The sequence below is a fragment of the Pleurodeles waltl genome, chromosome 2_1 (genome assembly GCF_031143425.1).
Source record: "Pleurodeles waltl isolate 20211129_DDA chromosome 2_1, aPleWal1.hap1.20221129, whole genome shotgun sequence".
Taxonomy (NCBI): Eukaryota; Metazoa; Chordata; class Amphibia; order Caudata; family Salamandridae; genus Pleurodeles; species Pleurodeles waltl.
In genome coordinates, this window is record NC_090438.1 from 636561797 (window position 1) to 636583501 (window position 21705).

A 21705-nucleotide genomic window follows, 5' to 3' on the forward strand; every position below is an offset into this window, starting at 1 on the left:
CTGGAGATCTTGTAGCCTTCGGGGATGGCAGTGGCGATGTCAGGGGCCGAGGAGGCGTTCATCCAGGTCTCCGTGATGAAGGCGACGTCCGGTGCTATGGAGTCCAGGAGGTCCCAGAGTTCAACGGCGTGTTTGTGGACGGAGCGAGCGTTGACTAGGATGCACTTGAGGTGGTTGATGGCGCGTGGGCTTGTGGTCGTGGTTGTTGCGTGGTGGAAGGTGCGTTTGCAGGAGTTGCAGGCGAAGGGTCCATGGGTGCGTTTGGGGTGAGCTTGGAAGCAAGTGTTGGAGCGTCCTGGGTTGAGGGCGTGGAGGGTGGTGGGGTCGTAGTGGGTCAGCGGGGCTTGGGAGAGCTGGGGACCAGGGGTCGTGGCGCTGGGCGCGGGACAGGGGCGGACGGGCGCAGACGGGCTTGCCTCTGGCGCGCCTCTGGCGCACCAGCGGCGCGCCCGCTGCGCAGTCGCGCAGCAGCCGCCATATGAGGTAGGAGGGGTGGAGGGGTCAGGTGGGGGCGAATGGGAGCTGGGGGGCGGGGGCGTGCAGGAGGTCGTGGCGGGAAAGCGCGAGGGGGGGGACAGGTAGAGTGAGAAGAGCTGGGGGAGGGGGGTTTAAGGGTGGAGGGGGGGTGAGTGTTAGGAGGTTTAGGAGATAAGGGAGAAAGATAGGAGTAGGGTTGAGAAGATAGGGGAGGGGGGGTTGTAGAGGTGGGTGAGGGTGAGAGGTAGAGTGAGAGGATAGGAAGATAGGTAATAGAGGGGGTGAGGGAGGGGGGAGAGATAGAGAAATAGATAGAGAAAATAGATAGATAGGGAAATAGATAGAGAGATAGGAAGATAGGAGGAGGTGGAGAGTGAGGGAGTTAGATAGTGGGATAGAGAGATAGAGAGATAGGTAGATAGGAGGAGTGAGGGAGGTAGATAGTGAACGGGTTATATAGGGGAGATAGAGAGGGGGATGCGAGTGGGGGAGGGGGATGAGGCAGGAGCAGGAGGGCAGGCGCGGGGAGAAGAGGACGGAGGAGGCAGAAGAGCCGAAGTCAGAAGACAAGAAGAACAGAAGACAAGAAGACAAGAAGACAAGAAGAACAGAAGAACAGAAGAACAGAAGACCGGAAGGAGAGAAGAAAGGAAGATCAGAAGACCGGAAGGAGAGAAGAAAGGAAGACCGGAAGAACACAGAAGAACACAGAAGAACACAGAAGAAGATACTGAAAATGAAGAACAGAGGGCAGAAGACCACAGAAGAAGATGAGGAAGAAGAGAAGTAGAGTGAAGATGGGGGAAAGAAGAGTACAGAAGAAGATTACAGACGAGGAGCGAGGAGGAAGAACAGAAGAACAGAGAAGAAGAAAAGAAGAAAAGAAGCAGGAGAGAGGGTGAGTAGCGCGGGGCAGAGCGAGGGGCTTGGAGGGGGGGGGGGTACTTACTGTGAGGTGGGTCTCAGGAACTCAGGAACTCAGGAACCTGGAGGAGCTGCAGCGGCAGGGGGAGCGACCTACCCTTGGGTCAAGGGTCGCTACCACTGTCGCGCAGCGGCCGCCATTTGAGGTAGGAGGGGGGGAGGGGTCAGGTGGGGGCGAATGGGAGCTGGGGGGCGGGGGCGTGCAGGAGGTCGCGGCGAGAAAGCGCGAGGGAGGGGGGGGACAGGTAGAGTGAGAAGAGCTGGGGGAGGGGGGTTTAAGGGTGGAGGGGGGTGAGTGTTAGGAGGTTTAGGAGATAAGGGAGAAAGATAGGAGTAGGGTTGAGAAGATAGGGGAGGGGGGGTTGTAGAGGTGGGTGAGGGTGAGAGGTAGAGTGAGAGGATAAGAAGATAGATAATAGAGGGGGTGAGGGAGGGGGGGAGAGATAGAGAAATAGATAGAGAAAATAGATAGATAGGGAAATCGATAGATAGGGAAATAGATAGAGAGATAGGAAGATAGGAGGAGGTGGAGAGTGAGGGAGTTAGATAGTGGGATAGAGAGATAGAGAGATAGGTAGATAGGAGGAGTGAGGGAGGTAGATAGTGAACGGGTTATATAGGGGAGATAGAGAGGGGGATGCGAGTGGGGGAGGGGGATGAGGCAGGAGCAGGAGGGCAGGCGCGGGGAGAAGAGGACGGAGGAGGCAGAAGAGCCGAAGTCAGAAGACAAGAAGAACAGAAGACAAGAAGACAAGAAGACAAGAAGAACAGAAGAACAGAAGAACAGAAGACCGGAAGGAGAGAAGAAAGGAAGATCAGAAGACCGGAAGGAGAAAAGAAAGTAAGACCGGAAGAACACAGAAGAACACAGAAGAAAACAGAAGAAGACAGAAGAAGATCGAGAAAACGAAGAACAGAGGGCAGAAGACCACAGAAGAAGATGAGGAAGAAGAGAAGTAGAGTGAAGACGGGGGAAAGAAGAGTACAGAAGAAGATTACAGACGAGGAGCGAGGAGGAAGAACAGAAGAACAGAGAAGAAGAAAAGAAGAAAAGAAGCAGGAGAAGGAGAGAGGGTGAGTAGCGCGGGGCAGAGCGAGGGGCTGGGTACTTACTGTGAGGTGGGTCTCAGGAACTCAGGAACCTGGAGGAGCTGCAGCGGCAGGGGGAGCGACCTACCCTTGAGTCAAGGGTCGCTACCACTGTCGTGCAGCGGCCGCCATATGAGGTAGGAGGGGGGGGAGGGGTCAGGTGGGGGCGAATGGGAGCTGGGGGGCGGGGGCGTGCAGGAGGTCGCGGCGGGAAAGTGCGAGGGAGTGGGGGGACAGGTAGAGTGAGAAGAGCTGGGGGAGGGGGGTTTAAGGGTGGAGGGGGGTGAGTGTTAGGAGGTTTAGGAGATAAGGGAGAAAGATAGGAGTAGGGTTGAGAAGATAGGGGAGGGGGGGTTGTAGAGGTGGGTGAGGGTGAGAGGTAGAGTGAGAGGATAGGAAGATAGGTAATAGAGGGGGTGAGGGAGGGGGGAGAGATAGAGAAATAGATAGAGAAAATAGATAGATAGGGAAATCGATAGATAGGGAAATAGATAGAGAGATAGGAAGATAGGAGGAGGTGGAGAGTGAGGGAGTTAGATAGTGGGATAGAGAGATAGAGAGATAGGTAGATAGGAGGAGTGAGGGAGGTAGATAGTGAACGGGTTAGATAGGGGAGATAGAGAGGGGGATGCGAGTGGGGGAGGGGGATGAGGCAGGAGCAGGAGGGCAGGCGCGGGGAGAAGAGGACGGAGGAGGCAGAAGAGCCGAAGTCAGAAGACAAGAAGACAAGAAGAACAGAAGAACAGAAGAACAGAAGAACAGAAGAACAGAGTATTGATAGACTTGGTATTTTTTCTTAAAACTAGCCAACCCACGTACATTACAGGGCATTATGAGAGGTGACGCTCCCGGGAGTCATTATTGTTGTCCATTGGTACTGTAATGTGTTGCAGCTTCTCAGCTCATCACCCTCTGTGTGTTCTCTCCCTTACATCCCACCACATTCGTCACTCCGCTCATTACATCCAATTCAATAACATAATGATACACAGAACAATGAACCATGAAAATTTATGGTTCATTTCCAACACCTACACCAAGGCTGGTCGGCCAACGGGCGCCCAACCATATGTACTGTGATGCAAGAACAACTCTTTTGGAGTCACTAGTCTACATTAGTTTCAATGTTCCAGCTTAAGAGGGGCAGTGCAGAAGTATAGTTTCAATCAATGAGTCAGGTGTCTCTGAGGGCCCATTGGTATTACTCCATGTCTCTGACTCCTTGGAAGGAGAATCCATCACAGGCCGTTCCACCTCAGCAATCACTTGCACTCTGTCTTTGGCAGCTTGTTCCTTGGTTGGGCTGATTGCCCAGTCCATTCCGTGGGGGTGTTCTTTCCACCATTGGGCAGGCTTGAGATACCTTTGCGCTCCCGCCAGGTCCTGGCGTCCTCAGGTGTGGCACAGAAGGTGGTGGTGTTATTGGGTATAATTCAGGGTCTGGCAGAAAACTGCAGTGAATATTTGATGCCATTATCCCTTAGGTATCTCTAAATGGCCAAGAAGGAGGACCTGCTCCTCTGTGATCTACTGACTCTGGGCTCTGTCGTTGTGTGATGAAGTCAGGTCTGTCAGTGCCAAATGGTGCCACCCCGACTCCTTATGCAGGCAACAATGTCTCGGGGGGAGCAATGGTGAGAGGGAGCCCCCACCTTTGGGTGCAGTTGGTGCAATCTTTATGTGGCAGGAGTCTTTAATTCATGAGGATGTGAGGAAGGTGCCGACTCCCCATAAGGCTGTGTTTCTATATGGCCAGGCTTTTTCAATCTGGTGCTGCTGTATAGCGTTCGTAGTTCTAGGTCTCAGTGGCTCTTAAGTCAAGTTACGTTATCTTCAATACCTTACAGGCCCGGTGATGCATGCCTTGTGTTATCGAAATTAATATCTGGGGCTTCAGCACTTCCAGTTGCCTCTTGGGGAGCAGTCTTGATCCATTACATTTGCCCCCTCTGGTCTCTGCAGCACCCTGCCTATCCTCTGGATGTTCGTATTGTGATGGTGGGAGGACCCACTTGTCTAATCTCCATTTGCAGATATCAGGGGCCCTCCGCAGGCACTGACAAGTGGTTGGCGCTGTATGCAGCCGACACTTGCGGTCTCCGTCACTCAGATGTGCACCAATTTAGGGGAGAGTCAATCTTTGAATGTGGACTCACCGGGTGGGGGCTGCAGTTGTGGAATAGAGCCGAATCAGGCCTCCACTGCCTTTCTAGTTGAGCTTTCGATGGCCTGCTTGGAAGGCCGTGTTCGCCACTCGGTGTGATGCTGGGTTGCGAGGGATGAGGGCTCTTCCGGATGTTGTCGGAGCAAGTGCTCACCCTTGTTGCACTGCTGCTTGGTCCTCGCATGGTCCTTGAGAAAGGTTGCACGCACCTCCCGGGTACAACGACTGTCGGGGGATGGCAGACCGTCCTGTGCACGGGACCACTCGGGAACCGCAGTGGCTGCTAGGAGTTAAGACTCGCTGCTCTACCTACTGGCCCGAGTGTTCTTTGATGGCTGTCTTCATGTCATGGGGCTCACGGAAGGCAAAGTATTATTTAGATTGGGCTGAGGGCCGTGGAGCTCATTGTTCCATGTCTGACTCAGTCGCCATGGACAACCCTGCAACATCATCACAACTTCACCTGAATATCCATTAACAGTAGTATGAGGGTCTACGTTGCAGACAGGTAAACATAGTTGCAAGAAAATAGAATTTACATACACTGATGGTGCCCAGCATCAGCATGTCCAATAATAAATACACATTTGAAGATTTTCATATTTTTTTGAATCAATGGGTTTAAAACTTAAATACATGATTTAAAGTTGGGTGGTAATAGAAAGCTATCTGATTCAGGAGGAAGTGCTAAATCTGAAGGAAGCTCCATTGGTGGGATATCCCTGATCATAGGGATAGCATGCTGAAGGGTTGTATGGCAAAATATTAACTATAGATATATCGAGCAACGAGAACATTATAGAAAAAAAATCACAACTAAAACATCATGGTTGTAATTATATATTGGTTAATATGGATTTACCATTCTTATCTCTACTCACACATACCTTGAAGAAACATATTTATTTATATTGTTATAGTATATGTACGGTAATTTAAGTACAGTAAACCTATAGTTACTTATATATACTCACATTTTAAATATTTTATTCGTCAAACATATTTAATATGATATTTTTGTAGCACAATATTTAAAAATCAGCACTCCGAGTCCATACTTGGTGGTGGAAACTTTACAATTTAAATCTCCTTTCATTTTATTGTGTTACAGTGTATAACCTTAAATTATAAAAAAACACAAATACGACACTGAAAGTCTGGGGAAAATAGGGACTAATAGCATTTTCTCACTGCCAAGATTCACTTCAACTTTGGTTCAAATTAATTTGTTCATCCATCATGATCTGTAATCAGCCCGGGTTAAATTCATATTATTATTATTATTCAAAATACCATTAATAGAAAAAATTTCTGTTAGTTGAATTTTGATTTAAATATGATCTGAGATTGATCTCAGTTTCTAAATAAAGCTTGTTGTATGGTTTACGAGTCTAAATATAAGGAGGACTGTATAGTTAAAAAATTCTTAAAGAAATAGAATTTTTCTTTGCCACCCAACTCTAAAGAAAGGAACTGGTCCGGGAACTAATGGACCTCTGAATTACGAGGATTCTTGTAAAGATGGATGGGTGTAAAGTATGAAAGCCATACCAGGCATTATTGACGACAGGGCTAGAATAACATCTGTATTTAAATGGATGGTTACCTTGCAAACAAAGGGCATCTTGAAATGCTATAGGTGATTTAGTGCATTAATTGATCTACCTTATAGACACAATGTTTTCCAAATCTCCTGAAGAAGTTTGACCCACAAAGTGGTGCTATCAATCACAGGGACAAATAGACCAGCACTCTGATGTTTGACAATTGAGACACCTTTGTAATAAAAAGGATTTTTGTTTAGAATTGTTTAGCTCAATAGCCCTACAGCCCTTCAAAACGTTGTATGAATTTTTAATTTAAATGAAAATGCAAGCAATTTGATTTACTCACACTACATGCACAAATGAATAAACCACCCATGTGCGTGTGTTATCTAGGGCTTGCAGTCATAGAACTTGAAATTCAGGTGTTATTTGGCCAACGGGTTATTACCCGTTTTATCAACTTCGGAAGGGTGAAAGTTTCAGTATTCCTCAGACTCATGACCTGCAGCCGACATTCACATCCCAGCACCAGGCGCAAATAGTCATTAGGGTATGAGGCTGCTTTAGAGAGATGCAGTGACTGTGTCCCACATTTAACACGGATTGGTAGTTGTAAAATGTTGTCATATCTCATCTGGATGCAGATATCAAAATATCCAGCGGACTATTGCGACAGAGAGATCAGACGATGAGGCGGCCAGCCAAAGTGCGGAGAGGGCGGCAGGAGGAATGGGTGATTCTGATACAGACCTCTCACAGGCAAACACAGGTTTGTATAAGAAGTTCATGACAATTGTGAGATATGATGCATTTGTATGTATTCATATGTCTGTGATGTTGAGTGACACTATTGCAAAGAGGAGACGCGAGAGCACAGATGATTGCCTCACATATGACATTGCCTGTAGTAAGACGTGACAGCACAACTGACGTCATCAGTGACATGACAAATCCCATCCATGATGTCATTACTGATTAAATAACACACATAATACCTACCATTTGACAATGTAACACCACAGGTGAGGTACCAAGCTATGGGCCCTCCTTAATCAAGGATGCATCACTAAAGCATAGTCTACTGAAACAAGTGCAGGAGCGGCTTTTTGTACGTCAGGAACAGATGTTGTGACACTTAAGAGGTTGTGGCCTTTACAGGCCCTCACGGAGAGGGGCATCGAGAGTTAGTGCCTGCAGCTACACACATCCAGCAGGCGCTGAATGTCCTCAACCCACCCCCAAAAAATATTAATTAGAACGAATTACAAGAAGGATCAGTCATCACCTCACTCCAAACCACAGGAAAACTCCATGACTATAAGCTCCCTTCAGCTACAAGATATCTTTAGTAACTTCTCACATGTGAACAGTAGGAAGAGGTGTTGCGCAGGGGAGAGGCTGCTGCACTTCTTGCCTCACAATAGTAAGTAGCCTAAGAAGCCCCGCGTGTCTGCTTGCCTCTGATTTATCATGATTTGGTGGTGTGTGTGTGGCACATGCCATCAATTTGCCTGCTAAATGAAGGAGGGCCATGACTGCTCCGTGGACTTGTCAAGGTTGAGCAGAATGCATGCATGGAGAGGTCCTGTCTATCAGTACCCCCAGCATACTCCGAGACTGAGTTATGAGAGTGAAGAGGTCACTACATAAGGCCTCGTGCGAAGTTGACTCTCAGAGGTCAGAAGACATTAGTAGGTGCCCCCGAAGTGTACCTCAGCGGGTGAAGAGGCTGAGGTGAAAGTTCTAGTCTATAGTGCATAACGTCTGCTACTCAAGTCTTTATAGCAATGGCTCTCTTGGCGTTATAAAACTGTTATTGCTCATGACATGCGCAACATTACCTGTGATGTCATCTCACTAGCAATGGCTGCGTTGGGATTATGGGTGGGTACCTTAACGAAAACTGTATTTCTGAACTGTTGTAAGTTTAGAACAAAAACCTAACGCAATGTGAGCATTTATTCCATGGATTTACTCTTTCTTATTTTGAAATAGTGAAGGGCTGCAGCCTGGCTGCTAATTTAACTGTCAATGTATCATTGAATTTCTTTGTTTCTCTCAGGGACATGAATTACCAACTACAGAGCACTTTTAGCCATAATGGTAAATAAAACGCATTTCTACCATTAACGTTATATGATTTTAAAGTAAAAATAGTAGGCAATAGTAAAACGTGTGGCCGCACTTACCGAATCTGGGATGCAGTTACTCAGGTAGTCATCACTAGGTCTGCAGGGTTCGTCTACAGGCAGCTGTAGCTGTTTGTTGTTAGTGACCTATTATCTCAATAGATTAAAATACATACATAGAGCGAACTTTGGGGCAGGCCCTTGCTCTTGACTGGACAGATTTCTTTTCTACCTCATTTCCCTGCTTCTTTCTCATTTAAACCAAGCATTTCATGGAATATTTCTGCCACAGTTACCACCTTTCAAATGAAGTGTCATTACCAAGTACCCAGGCTTGGTCTCTCTGATCGCCAAAATGCATAATGATACAGTGTCAGGTAACTTCAGCATGCAGCTTGGTAGATAAATGACTATATTCAGCAACAGGGGACTGAAAATACTGTATAAAGTGCCTATTCATTGTTCTTACTACCCCTCTTCTCAGAGGTTGTAGGACAGTAAAAGGAGCATAAGGAACATACTTGTTCATCTTCTCAAATCTCCACACCTTGTTATTCTCCTGGACCCTCATCAACAAACAACAGGTGCCTGGGGGGTAAGGATAGGACGGGGTTCCACATTTTGAAGTCCTCAGAGTTTGAAAGGAGCATGAAGTCACTTTCTGCTCTCCCTTGCACTTTAGCAAATTGACGTCCTTACTTGGATTTGAGATTGAGTAAACCATTACCACTGCCAAATAAAATGCATAGGGGCATATTTAAAAAATAATGACACAGCCCAACACCTCAAGCCATCTTGCAGGGTCGAGCTGTGCGATTAGAAACGTTCAGGGATGCGTCATATTTGCAGCAATACTACGCATCCCTGTTCTTTCTTCAGTGCTGGCAAACAATTGTCATCCTAGCGTCAACATAGAATGCAGCACACATAGAATGAGGAATTAATGAGGAGAAATAAAGCTATTTCTCCTTGTGCCACTACCATGCCCCCCCCACCCTCGTGTGGCGTAGGAAACTGACACCTTCCCAGGTTTACAAAACCTTGTAAATCTGGGAATATACCAGATTCTCTGAGTGTCACGTGGGAACACCCACAGCAACACCCATGCAACACCCCATTCATGCATAGTAATGCGTAAAAGAGGCCCTTAGTTACTAGGCCATAAAAACCAAGCAAGTTGGCTTTGTGTAGCTTTGTAAATATTGGCCGGCACACTATGTTAAATAAAGTGATGCTCCGGTGGCGCTAAATACACCCTATAGTTTCTCTGTGCTCATAAAGGTACACAATAGATCTTCCTGACAATTCTCTTAAAGTGAAGGTCACTTTCAGACACTACATACAGTCAGTAGTTCAAAAGCCAATAACACAAAAAGCGCCATGGGGAAACACATAGTTGACCTATGTGACTATGTCCCTCCCATCAAAAGCTGGTGGAGCGGCTCACTGAAGCTGTTGATGGGCTGCACGTGCACTTGATACCATCTTTAAATAAAATAAAGTTATTCTGCTGTGTGATGCCATGATTCAATGTTGCTCTAATGCTTTAGAAATCCTAGGAAAAAAATATTTCTTAATTATATTTTTCACTGCTTATTATTTATTTCACATTTTTGGGTGGTGCTAGTAGAAGCGAGAAGTGAGGAACCGCTGTCACCTGTGAATTCTCAGAAAATCACCTTGCTGCTGCAGTCTCCAGCTGTCAAGTTCATTACCAACCCAGAATTTTTCACAGTGCTCCATGCAAATTACGTAAGTTTGAAGACTTTTGTAGCCATGTGCTTTTCGAAATTAATGAGTGCAACCATTGAACATAGCAGTGCAAAAAACTGAAGTGTTTGTTAAATATATTGCAGAGAAATAAAGTTAGCAATTACAGAGCTTTCCTTAGGCTCCATGAAAATGCTGTTTATCGAATGCATTCAGCATAGTAAAGTTTTTCATTGTTACCATAGTCTGTGTTCATGACTCGATCAGTGTAAAGTTGCTAAAGCTTGCAGATGTTAATGAGATTTCAACTGGGGGGAGCACTAAGCAGATGGTGAGTGTAGAGAAAAATCTCAGAACAGCAATATTTTAAATTGTTCCTGTACTGGGGGAAGGGCAAGATGCCTACGCCAAAAATCTAAGGGGGTCATTATGACCCTGGCGGCCGGTGGTATGTTGGCAGTAACACCGCTAACAGGCTGGCGGTGTTCCGCCAGCAATTATGACCGTGGCGGAATTGCCACGGCCATACCGCCGGCCCCTCCATTTTCCTGCCAGGATTCCGCCTGGCGGTCATAATCCCCAGGGCAGCGGTGCAAGCACCGCTGCCCTGGGGATTATGAGTCCCTGACCGCCGGCCTGTCCGTGGTGGTACACACCGCCATTGAAAGGCCGGCGGTAAGGGGACTTGGGGTTCCCATGCACTTGGCATGGGCAGTGCAGGGGCCCCCAGGCATAGCCCTGTCGCGCATTTCACTGCCCAAATGCACGACGGGTGCTACTGCACATCAGCATTGCCGCTGGCTCTATTACGAGCCAGCTGCAATGTTGATGTGACATTTCTGCTGGGCCAGCGGACGGTAACACTGTTACCGTCCGCTGGCCCAGCGGAAATGTCATATTAGGGAGACAGGAATACCGCCGGCAATGGTGGTATTCTGTCTCCTGCGGCCTCGGCGGTCTTTTCAAAAGACCGCCGAGGTCGTAATGACCCCCTAAGTGTTTTCGAGTTATCTCCCTAGTTGGTTTTCCTAATTTCCAGGTTAGCGATGTTGAGGATATGGACTGGTCTTTAACCAACTGAGATTTGTAATCTTGTAAGCAAAGTAGTCTGTTTAAATCGTGTTAAAGTATTAAAAAATGATCATGGAATTTTAACTATGAGGCACACTGGCAGGAGTACCATTACGAAATTACGAGTATGGGGTTAATGTAAAAAGTGTTGTGGACAGTGAGTAGGTGAGTGACAACACAGACGACAGCCATCAAGGAGGTGAGTTTGGTGCCTTGAACACTATTCAGTAGGTTTGGAAGACCGCAACAGCTTGAATAGCATTACATAAGTTAACAGACTGACTTTTACCAACCTGATTGTTATCTGCTTGGTCACATGGTGCCTGGGAAAGGTCAGAGTTGGTGTAAAAGCTGAAGGACATCACACATAGTGTTTAATTTTGGGTTGTACTCTCAAGGTCCATATGCCATAATCACGTCTGAATTTGGTCTTGGTGTTTTTTTCTTGTCAAACAGAGTAAGTTCTGGTTTGTCAGTTTGAATAAGAGGTATATAGCAGACATCGAGGATTTTTAGGGGCTCAGCCAGCACATGGCATGTACTGATGATAGGCTGAAAAAGAGCTGTGTGTCACTAACATATTGATGGTTTGTGACATCAAAAGCAAGCTTTGGGGTCCATTTAAAGATTACAGAGAATGAGCTTGGTCATTGTGGAATCCTGCAAATGACCGGGAGGGAGGTGGTTCTGGATGTCTTCATTTGGATGAGTTGCTAATGTTAAAAGAGGAAGGTGAAGAACAGGAGGTGGTCCGTGTAGAAAGAGGCAATAGTTATCAAAAGTTACATGTTTAGATGAAAGTCCCAGCACTGTGCTGTCAGTTGCTCTATCTTGCTATTTTCCCCCCATATGTCACACTGTATTTGTCCCATCTGTGGCCACAATTATTTCAGACTAACATTTGGTCAGCTCTTCTGTTGCTTTACAGCAAAATCTGCCCCTGCAGTGCAGGAAGCCTTCTTCCTTTCGTGGAGGTGTGGGCGTTGATCGGACAAGTGCATCACTGAACGCTACCTTTAAGGAGCATGAGGCACTAACACCAGATCAAAAACATGCTATTATTGCTACCAATGACCCTGGATGCTGCCAGTAGGCTACGACTACATTGTCATGGAAATTGATGCCCTTTTATGGGTGGCATACGTCTGCTTTAGTAGACATGCAGTGGGTATCAGGAATCCAATGGGCACCTCAACAAATTAAGCTGTCATACACATCCAGCTATTTCAAAGCCAAGAAACAGGAATATTGTAGAAACTTGAAACTGTTGGTCTCTTGTCTCATGTGCTAGTCTTCGTGCTGGTTCCCCATCTTTAAAGTTGACTAGGTGTGCAGTTATTGGTCATGGCAGTACTTCTGGTCCCGGTCTCAGAACCAAAAAAATGTGAGCTCTTTTCACAATGGAAACGGATGAGAAACGTTTCATACCAAAAAGGTCAACAATCGTTTTTTTTGTTTTTGTTTTTTTTAACCGATTTTAGTGCAATCAGGGATGCCCACAATTTGCAGGATGTTGCAGGATGTGGTCTTCATTTTTAACTCCAATGTTTTCAGCATTTGATGCAAATTCATGAGCTTCTCGTTTCTGACAATCCACTATTACTCTACATCTTAGATTTCTCTTTCTGCTAGGTCTATTCTAGAAACTCTTTTATCCATGCACTGTGTCAGGCAGTCGTCTCTACTAGTGAACAAGTCCATTTTGCTATCTACATTGCTCAGGCTGCAACTTATTTTCATTAATTGTGACTTGGTTCAACACTACTTCATGGTAAGTGTCTACCTACCAAGCATGTCCCCATTGCTGATACTACCCAGCCAGTTTCCGCAGAACACACCAATTTCCTATTTCTCTGGCTGAGCCTTAGCAAACTATTTGCTGATCAGGTTTGGTGAAGTCAGTGGTTGATTCAAAGAGAGCATTACTATAATTTGTTAGCAAACATTTTGCCCGGACAAAGTCTGGGAAAGCAAGTTGGCTGCACTTTATCATAATCTTTTTGCCAGCCTGTGTGTTGCACTAATGCAGTTTTCAAATGCTCTGGACTCATGCTTGGCTTACATTGTCAGTAACATCCTTAAATATCAATAAGTTTCCCTGTAGCTTTTATCGTCTGTAATAATGCCATGCAAAAACACCAGCATTGCGTTTTACATAGTTTGAGCCTGGCTAGCTGTACTTCAGAACAATTGAAAGTGACTCCGCGCCAGTTTAGTTTTCACAGTGCAGCAACATATGAAGACCTTCGTGCTACCATCGTGGACCACTAGTCTTTGAAGGGCTTCCTGCTCTTTTTCCCAGCGCGCTTGTGTTGCTTGCACAGTTTCAGAGGCACTGCAGCTCCTTTCACGATGCTGACCATTCATTCCTTCAGGCGAGACCTTCACACAGCTATACAGCTGTGCCACATGGGCAGCCCGTCCAGCTCACATAAGGGGCTTGCATCTGGCCTCTGCAGCTGGTGTTTGTACTGCAGGCTCCTCTGCGATTGACACCCCAATCATGGCTTTCCCAGGTGTGGTCTCCCTTGGTGCATGCCATGTGTATCTGCCTTTCTTCTGTCGTCATCATCTGTGCTGCAATCAGTTTTCCGAGCAGCTAAGACAGTCAGTGTCAATAAATTCTCGATGACATGGAATAAGTGTGATTTTGGTGGATAATGTAGATTTTCCTAGTTTAAGACGGAAAGTCTTAATTTTATTAAAGACACGGAGGTGAGTATTATGCGTTTCTTTTCTTACTTTATTCTATAGCAGCAGTCAAGAAGAAACTACAAATCCCATGAGGCTAACATAAACAGCCAATGGGATTGGAAACGTAGTACAAAACATATCCACCAGTGGGGGTACATCTATACCATTATGATGTCACTTGACTGCAAGCAGCCCTCTTTTCTTGCTGCTGCAGTCAAGATAAGTTCACTTTTCACGTTTCTCTCATGTTATTGGGTTTTATTTACTTGTCATATTAAGATTATTATTGTTATATTGTTTAAATGTATTTAGCTCATTTTGCCTTTTCTGTTGTCGGCAAGTTGCTGCACTCGTTCATAGAAGCGCTCCGCTCGCGCTCATGTTATTTTACTTTTAGCCTCAGGCAGCAACCGTCGCGTTGCTCCTGGGCTGCATTCCTGAAATTTCAGCACACCCCGCGCGTGCAGCGTGTCAGCATTCTCTCTCACCTCAGGCGGCAACCGTCATTCGTGTTGCTCCTGAGGCAAGGGAAACCCCCTGGGAAGTGCTCTCCGCGTTCCTGTTTTTGTTTACCTGCCGCTCTACGCGTGTCTGTGCATTGGCCTGCCTTTCTTCTTCCAGTTCGACCGGCAATAATTTTTTATTGTGCCGGAGAGTCGCCTGGGGTTGAAGCTCCGCCCAGGGGAGGAGTTTTGGCTTCCTGTCCTTTTTCTCCTCAGTTTTAAACCTGTGTTGCCTGGGTTCTCTCTAAAAGGGTTCAGAGCTTTTAAAATTGGAGGTGGCTTCATGATACTACTTATGTGGAGGCTATTTTTGGAGGACGACCTACTGCCTCTCATTGTAAATACTCTGCAGTTTTATTGCCCATGAGACATCTGTATATTTTCCCCTCAATGTTTTTTATTTTAATTATTCAAAGCGAGGTCCGGCATAAGGGGGAAACTCATACTCCTAGCATCTTTATAGCCCTGCAGGCCATGGTTCCTGATTCTGAGTCACTGATCTGTTGAATCTCAATCTGTTACCTTTGGTGCTCATTAGTTTTCCAGCCCTTTCTACCACATCAGCTCTGCAATGTCTTCACCTTAGAGCCTTTTCACTAAGTGGTGACATACACAGATAAAAACTGTTCCAGGGGCTGGGGCTTCTGTATTTGGGTAGACAGAGAGGTATTACAGGAGGCTATATTCAGCCACAAAATCATTTCTCAATGTGGTGCATAGTGAAGGTTTTGCATCCTCTTGCTTGTGATATATTCTTTAAACTAGAACTTCCCTGCACCAGATTTTCAAACAGTCTTTTTAGTCTTACTGTATGATGTAAATGAGCTGCAGTTTGTGTTTATATAGACTCAGCCTTGCACCCCTGTGAAGCTTTGAAACCCGGAGACCATTTGTCCATACTTCAGTTTCTTCTTAGGCCTATATCATGTCCTTCGAAGTTTGCAAGAGGCACCATTTGAATATTTAGCAAACACTAAACAAACACAAATGATGGCCGAAATGCGGCACCAATCAAACGTTCACCACCAGTCACAAATCTGGGTTTAATCCATCAATTATTTTGCTCACCATGCTACCCCAGTTTGGACCCATCCATATGCAAATCAGTCTTGACTCTGTTCCTCATGGGAACAGTCCACCCCTAGCTGCCAGGCCAGTTCCTCCCTTGACCGGAAACAAACATCCTGGGACCGGTTTCAGGGTATCACCCTTCATCAGCCAGGCTAGCTTGAAACCAGTGGCGCATTGAGCACAGGACCCACGTCTGGGCATAGATGGCGCACTATGGGTGACAAAAGAAAACAAACACAAATGATGGACGGAATGCGGAACCAATCAAACTTTCACCCCCAGTCACAGATCTGGGTTTAATCCATCAATTCTTTTGCTCACCATGCCACCCTAGTTTGGACCCAGCCATATGCAAATCAGTCTTGACCCTGTTCCTCATGGGAACAGTCCAGCCCATACTGCCAGACCAGATTCTCCCTGGACTGGAAACAAGCATCCTGGGACCGGTTTCAGGGTATCACCCTTCATCAGCCAGGCTAGCTTAAATCCAGTGGCACTGTGAGCCCGGGACCCACGTCTGGGCATACTCTGCGCACTATGGGAGACAAAAGGAAATAAAAGCAAATGATGGACGGAATGTGGAACCAATCAAACATTCACCTCCAGTCACAGATCTGGGTTTAATCCATCAATTCTTTTGCTCACCATGCCACCCCAGTTTGGACCCAGCCATATACAAATCATTCTTGACTCTGTTCCTCATGGGAACAGTCCAGCCTAAACTGCCAGGCCAGGTCTTCCCTGAATCGGAACAAGCATCCTGGCACCGGTTTCAGGGTATCGTCCTTCATCAGCCAGGGTAGCAAACACTGCCTCCGGTGGTTTTCCTACCTCCAACTACTTTCACAGTTGGGAACTGGGTTTCTTGGTACAGGATTAGCCTTACCTTACGATCTTTGCAGACATTGTGGTTTAATGTTCCTATCTGCTGTTTTGTAGGAAGGTTTCATTTACGTTTCATTTAAAGCACTATATTGTTGATACATACTTTTCCCTAATTCAGAATCCCTAAAATGATGATCTTCATTTCTTGATGTGCAAAAAGCTCTCTTTATTTATCTGAACTGCACTTGCCCTTTTACTATAGCAGACCCAATATTTGCTGGTTATGGTTCTTCAGAAAAAGGAAAAATTCTGTAAGCATATAAGGAAGCATGGCTGGTCTTTAAAAGTTTATTTGGGGCATTTTGCTGTTTTTCTGACATAATCCCATCAAGACTCTTTCTGTGACATATGTAAAGCAGTTTCTTGGACTTCCCCATCATATCTGTGGAGTGATATACATTGTTCATGATAGCTACACATTCAGATGATTTTTGTTTTAAGTGGTTTACACACTTACACATTATCCTTCAAATCTACTGTAACATAATGTGCATAGATGTTGCATCAATTCTGTGTCTATCCATTTTCTTGATTCATGACTCAGGGCCAGAGTGGGCATTGTACATTTTCATCAAGTAATGACTATGATGAAGACAACGGATGACTTTGAACTAGTCCGAGAACATTCAGCTAATATTCATTTTTTCTAAGTTCAAGCAGCTGCTGCCCGTCCTCTAGGGTGGAGGGGCCACGCCCCCCACCTTTTGCCCCTCATGAAGCATGCCTGTCAGGCTGAGCAAAGGTCAGCCTGACAGACTCTCTTCGTTTTCAGATCAGGCAGCCAGGAGCAAGACATGTGCGATTTGCGCAGACTCCTGGCTGCCTGAGCTGGACTTCGCTGGGCTGAAGAGGTCACAGCTCCTATGGAAGTGACCTCCTCAGCTCAGCAAAGGTGCCTCGAGGCCCTCCCACTCGGTGACAACGGGAAGCATCACCCATTGACTTCGTCCAGTGCGAGTGTCATTCAGTGACACCTCGTCACATAGTGAGGTGGGGTCAGCAATCTTACTGACCCCATCCCACTCTGTGACGAAGTTGGGACTGCTGCCTTCCCTCTGGAAGGCAGCAGTCCCAACCCTCCTGGGACCTCCGAGGCAGAGCTGAAGGGAAGTGTGTGTGTTCTTTTAAATGAATGTTTGGTGCATGCGTGTATGTTTGAATATTTGATGAGTGTTGTGAATGGATGTGCGTGTGCACGCATGTGTGAATGAATGAATGATTGTGAGCATGCTTCCCGCCCTCCCGCCCCCTTCCCTCCTAAAATTGCCGTCCACCACTGAGTTCAAGTCTTCCTTGTCCCAGTCCTTTACTCTCCAACACCTACCATCTATTTGCTGCTTGGCATTAGACATGATGTGTGGGTGAGAACAAAGGTTATATACAGTCAAAAGAGAGTGCCTAAGCTTTTTTTAGGTGTGCGTAATGTATTTGTATTCTAAAGGGAAGAATGATTTCTCAAAGGGATGTATGTTTTTGCAGTTTCAGAGGTAAGGCCACCCATTTGTGGAATAACTAATATGGTGGAGAATTTTGGACTTGAACTCACAGGAATTAAGTTTACCTGTACATAATTAGTCCAACAAACCTTCATTTTAGAGCAGTCGTCCTGTTCCTATCTAGATCTCACTTTAATAATGCAGTCGCACTCTTAATGTATTGTTTTATACTTTAATCAAGAACTGTGGTATTAAGCACTATATAAAAGCAATATATCCTCATTATTATTTATTTTAAAACATAAGACTCTCTTTCTTCACTCCCTCTCAGAGTGCCTATAGAGTGTTTACCAATAGCAACTGCCTCAAGCATATGATTCTGAAGATTCGCAGGGATGCCCGAAATTTTGAACGTTACCAGCATAACAGGGACCTGGTGAACTTCATCAACATGTTCGCTGACACCAGATTGGAGCTTCCAAGGGGGTGGGAGATCAAGACGGACCAGCAAGGCAAGGTAATTCTCTACCTACTTTAAACTGCACTACAATACTGTCCATTTCAAGAGAGGCCACCTCCTTTAAAGTTAGCACATCTGATTGCCAGAGAGATAAGAATGATCACACATTAACAAGTTAAAACCAGTGTGCCTACTGTAAGTGAAATTGGAAGCTGGGATTCCTGCTTCCCATGGCCTGAACAGATAGGGCCGGATTACTAGTGGCTCATTAATCAAGATGAGGTTGGTATTTCCTGTTACTGACTTCAATGGAAATCAAACGTTGTGTGGAATTAACACATTTGTACAGGTCCTCCAGGTCATACATGAAGGACTTTATACCCCATAAAAAAATGAGATGACAAGTTTAGTTGTGTAATTTGGTTCAGTAGCTCTGTTTTCCTTATGTCACTTCCCGTTCCATATGGTGAAACACATATTCAACTTGCTACACCAGCCCTAAAATACGGGCACTTTTTGTGGTACCCTATGGCTATATTATGAGTGGGCTAGAAAATCGACCAGTCAAAGCTCTAACCTGGTAATTTAGGCCTGGTAGTTCCAATGTCTCTATTGTCAGTCATATCAGATACACAAAAATCTGGGGCACTTGTAATGGAAACCTAAGGGCCCTATTATGTGTGGACCACAAAATGGCCTAAGGGGGCATGACGACTCCTTAGTATGAGTTTACAAGGAATGCCATGTAGGAATTTGTGTTTTTACACTGATTTATGAAGGTTGTCCACCAGCATTTCACCCACACATTTCAGCAGCTTCAAGCAGGTAATGTTTTCCGGTGAAAACCCCCCAACCTACAAAGATACCTTGAGTCTTTAATCCTGATACACCCAGCAGAACCTATTATCGGCCTCATCGGATTATTGGGTCACTGGTGCTGAGGCACATGGTCTGAGCCTTTGCAGTTGTCTAACTATAATATTGCTGTTTGTGCATACACAGTACTGATGGTTGCTCAGATCGTTATAATGGTTAGGTTGTTCCTGAGAGAAAACATTGTGGCTTGTGATTAAATATAGCTGGAAAGGATCCCAGCTGCAGAGATCAAACAGAATTTCTTGTAACAACAAATTACTAGTTTGAACACTTGCAGCCCATAAAACAACAAGTTCAATTTTTAACATTAATACGATCGTTATTCTGCGAGACGTGTCTGAGAAACTAGTAGACTCTTAAATTTCAAGTGAAGAGAGTAATATCAAACAGCAGTTTTCACAAAAGGTCATGGTTACAATGGGTGTGGAGCGCTAGAAGTTGAATTTCACTTCTGAATTATTCTACATTATATCAATAGGATTGTGTCCACGTATTTACAAATGTAAAAATGCACTGGCTATCGTGAAACTCATGTAAAATATTAAAGACTAGACATGTTGTTATTATTGGCATTCTTGTCTGACCGATTCATGCCATGCTCACTGCAATAGGCACTCGCGACAAGTGCAAGAAAGGAAGTGAGGAACTACAGAGGAGGGATGCATTCAACGTAAAGGTTTGGGTCTCAAGTAGCAAAAAAATGAAAATGAAACAGATGAAGCAGCGAAATGAGGAAGCACTCACTGTGGATGAAATTAAATGTTTTTCAAAATGACCAAACACATTGCGCCTGTTGTAGTTTAATATTTCATTTGTAAAAAATATGCTCTTCAATGTCAAGATAGGGAAATCGGCCACAATGTCCAGGATACTAAAAACACATTGACAAGAAGCACGCAGACATGAAACTCATATGATCACTGACAAACCTTGTTGTTTGTGATTCTTCCGTAGTCAATGATGGATGATCTTTACTTGATCGTGGTTTTAACTAAGGTTTTGAAAAGGGAGGTATGAGTATACGCATTGAGAAGGTCTGGATAACAGCAGTGCTATTCATTTTCTTGTATGATAGTGGCAATGAAGAGTTAAAAAAAAAACAAGACAAAAAAGAATAACTGTGAATGGATAATCCCAATGGTTACACATTTGTACACTAACTTCAACTAATTGAAACAATAATAGTGGTGAAAATGTATGTTTCATTAGGTGGTAATCAGTTTAATATGGATCAGACACATTAGTTCAGGGCAGATTTATGCAATTTATGTGTGATTTATAACAATAACCCTGTGTTAATTGTGGGAGGCTTTAATGTATGTCTAAACCCTCAGATGAGGATAGAGTACAGGCGGATATGCTTGTTGCATACAACATCCTACAGCTATATTTGCTAGTGAACTATTTTCCTGAATCTTCCTGTTACAGATTTTTAACTCACTCACTCCAAACCAATCTGATAGCGCTGGGAAACCCCAAGTTCAGGTACTTTACAAAACTTGAGAATAGAATAGAACAGAATGTGATCATTTGAAAATTGCATGTGAGATACAAAATTGTTTAGCTGATGGGTCTTTTATCTGTCTTGTTGAATGATATGGGGCAGATATTCCAGCCACAGTAACGTTTCCACAAGGTAACCAGAAATGTCTCATTGAATTTATCTTTATACAATGATATTATTTTGAATTGGGTAGAAATTTGCAGGGGTTAAAAGCTAGAGACAGTGATAATTAGCCCTGAAGTATGGGACTAAATTTGGAGATTAAGATATGCAAGCAAGTACTGCCCAAGCAAATTAGCTTCTCAAAACACCTGGTAATGCACCTACATGAGAAGTAGTTTGTATTACTTGCACAGATGCAAACCGCTCACCAGAGACGGCTCCTCCGTTAGGGCGGAGGAGCGTCACCTCCCGCTAGCAGCAGAAGCTGAAAAACTTTCACAACGATGTGAAAGAGACAGGACATCTGGGATGAGAAGCAGTGGGGGGGAGTGCTCAGGAATCCCCCTCACTGCGCATGTATGTTTGGCCGGCTGTCTTTGGCCGGCCAAACACACATGCATGGTAGGCTCTCTCCAGCCTAGCAACACAGTTGCCGGGCTGGAGAGAGCCTGTACAGGCTCCCAGTCTGCATGTGAGCGCCCAGCCAGGGTGCTCCCAACCAATCCTGATGCTGCCGTGAGCAGCATCAGGATTGGCCGCAGGGCAGGCTGGGAGCCTGTGCCTGTGTGCAGCCAGCAGGGAAGACGAGCGCAGGACGGCGTAAAAAAGGTAAGTGTTTATTTTTTTTTTAAATGTAATTTAATTACATTTTAGATGCACCTCCCACCCACCCCTGCGTGTGCCGCACCCGCCCCGCTCCTTTTGAGCGAAGCGAGCCGCGACTGCCGCACACACATTAGATACCAGGGATAAGGTGATATATTATATTTACATTCAGGGATGGTAAAGAAGGTTGCTAATTGTCTAATAGTCACCTTTAAAAAAATACAAGGTTAATACAACAAAGGAGAAGTCAACAGCTTCTAAACAAGTCGTTTGATAGTATGCTCAGTTCCACGATATAAAAAGAAAATTGAGTAAACCCAGACAATAAAAAGGATATATGAGTAATGGTAACTGGCATAAGAATATAAGTGAGACAAGAGTGGATTATCCTGCATTA

General features: G+C 45.1%; 1 protein-coding gene across 1 annotated transcript in view; it reads left to right on the forward strand.

Moving 5' to 3' along the window:
• Positions 1–21705, forward strand: part of HECW1 (HECT, C2 and WW domain containing E3 ubiquitin protein ligase 1) — a 1026664-nt gene that overhangs the window by 832104 nt on the left and 172855 nt on the right. The window contains exons 14-16 of the mRNA XM_069216002.1: positions 6846–6970; positions 9961–10082; positions 18032–18217. Of these exons, the coding sequence (XP_069072103.1) occupies positions 6846–6970; positions 9961–10082; positions 18032–18217 (433 nt within the window). The remainder of the gene's footprint in view (positions 1–6845; positions 6971–9960; positions 10083–18031; positions 18218–21705) is intronic.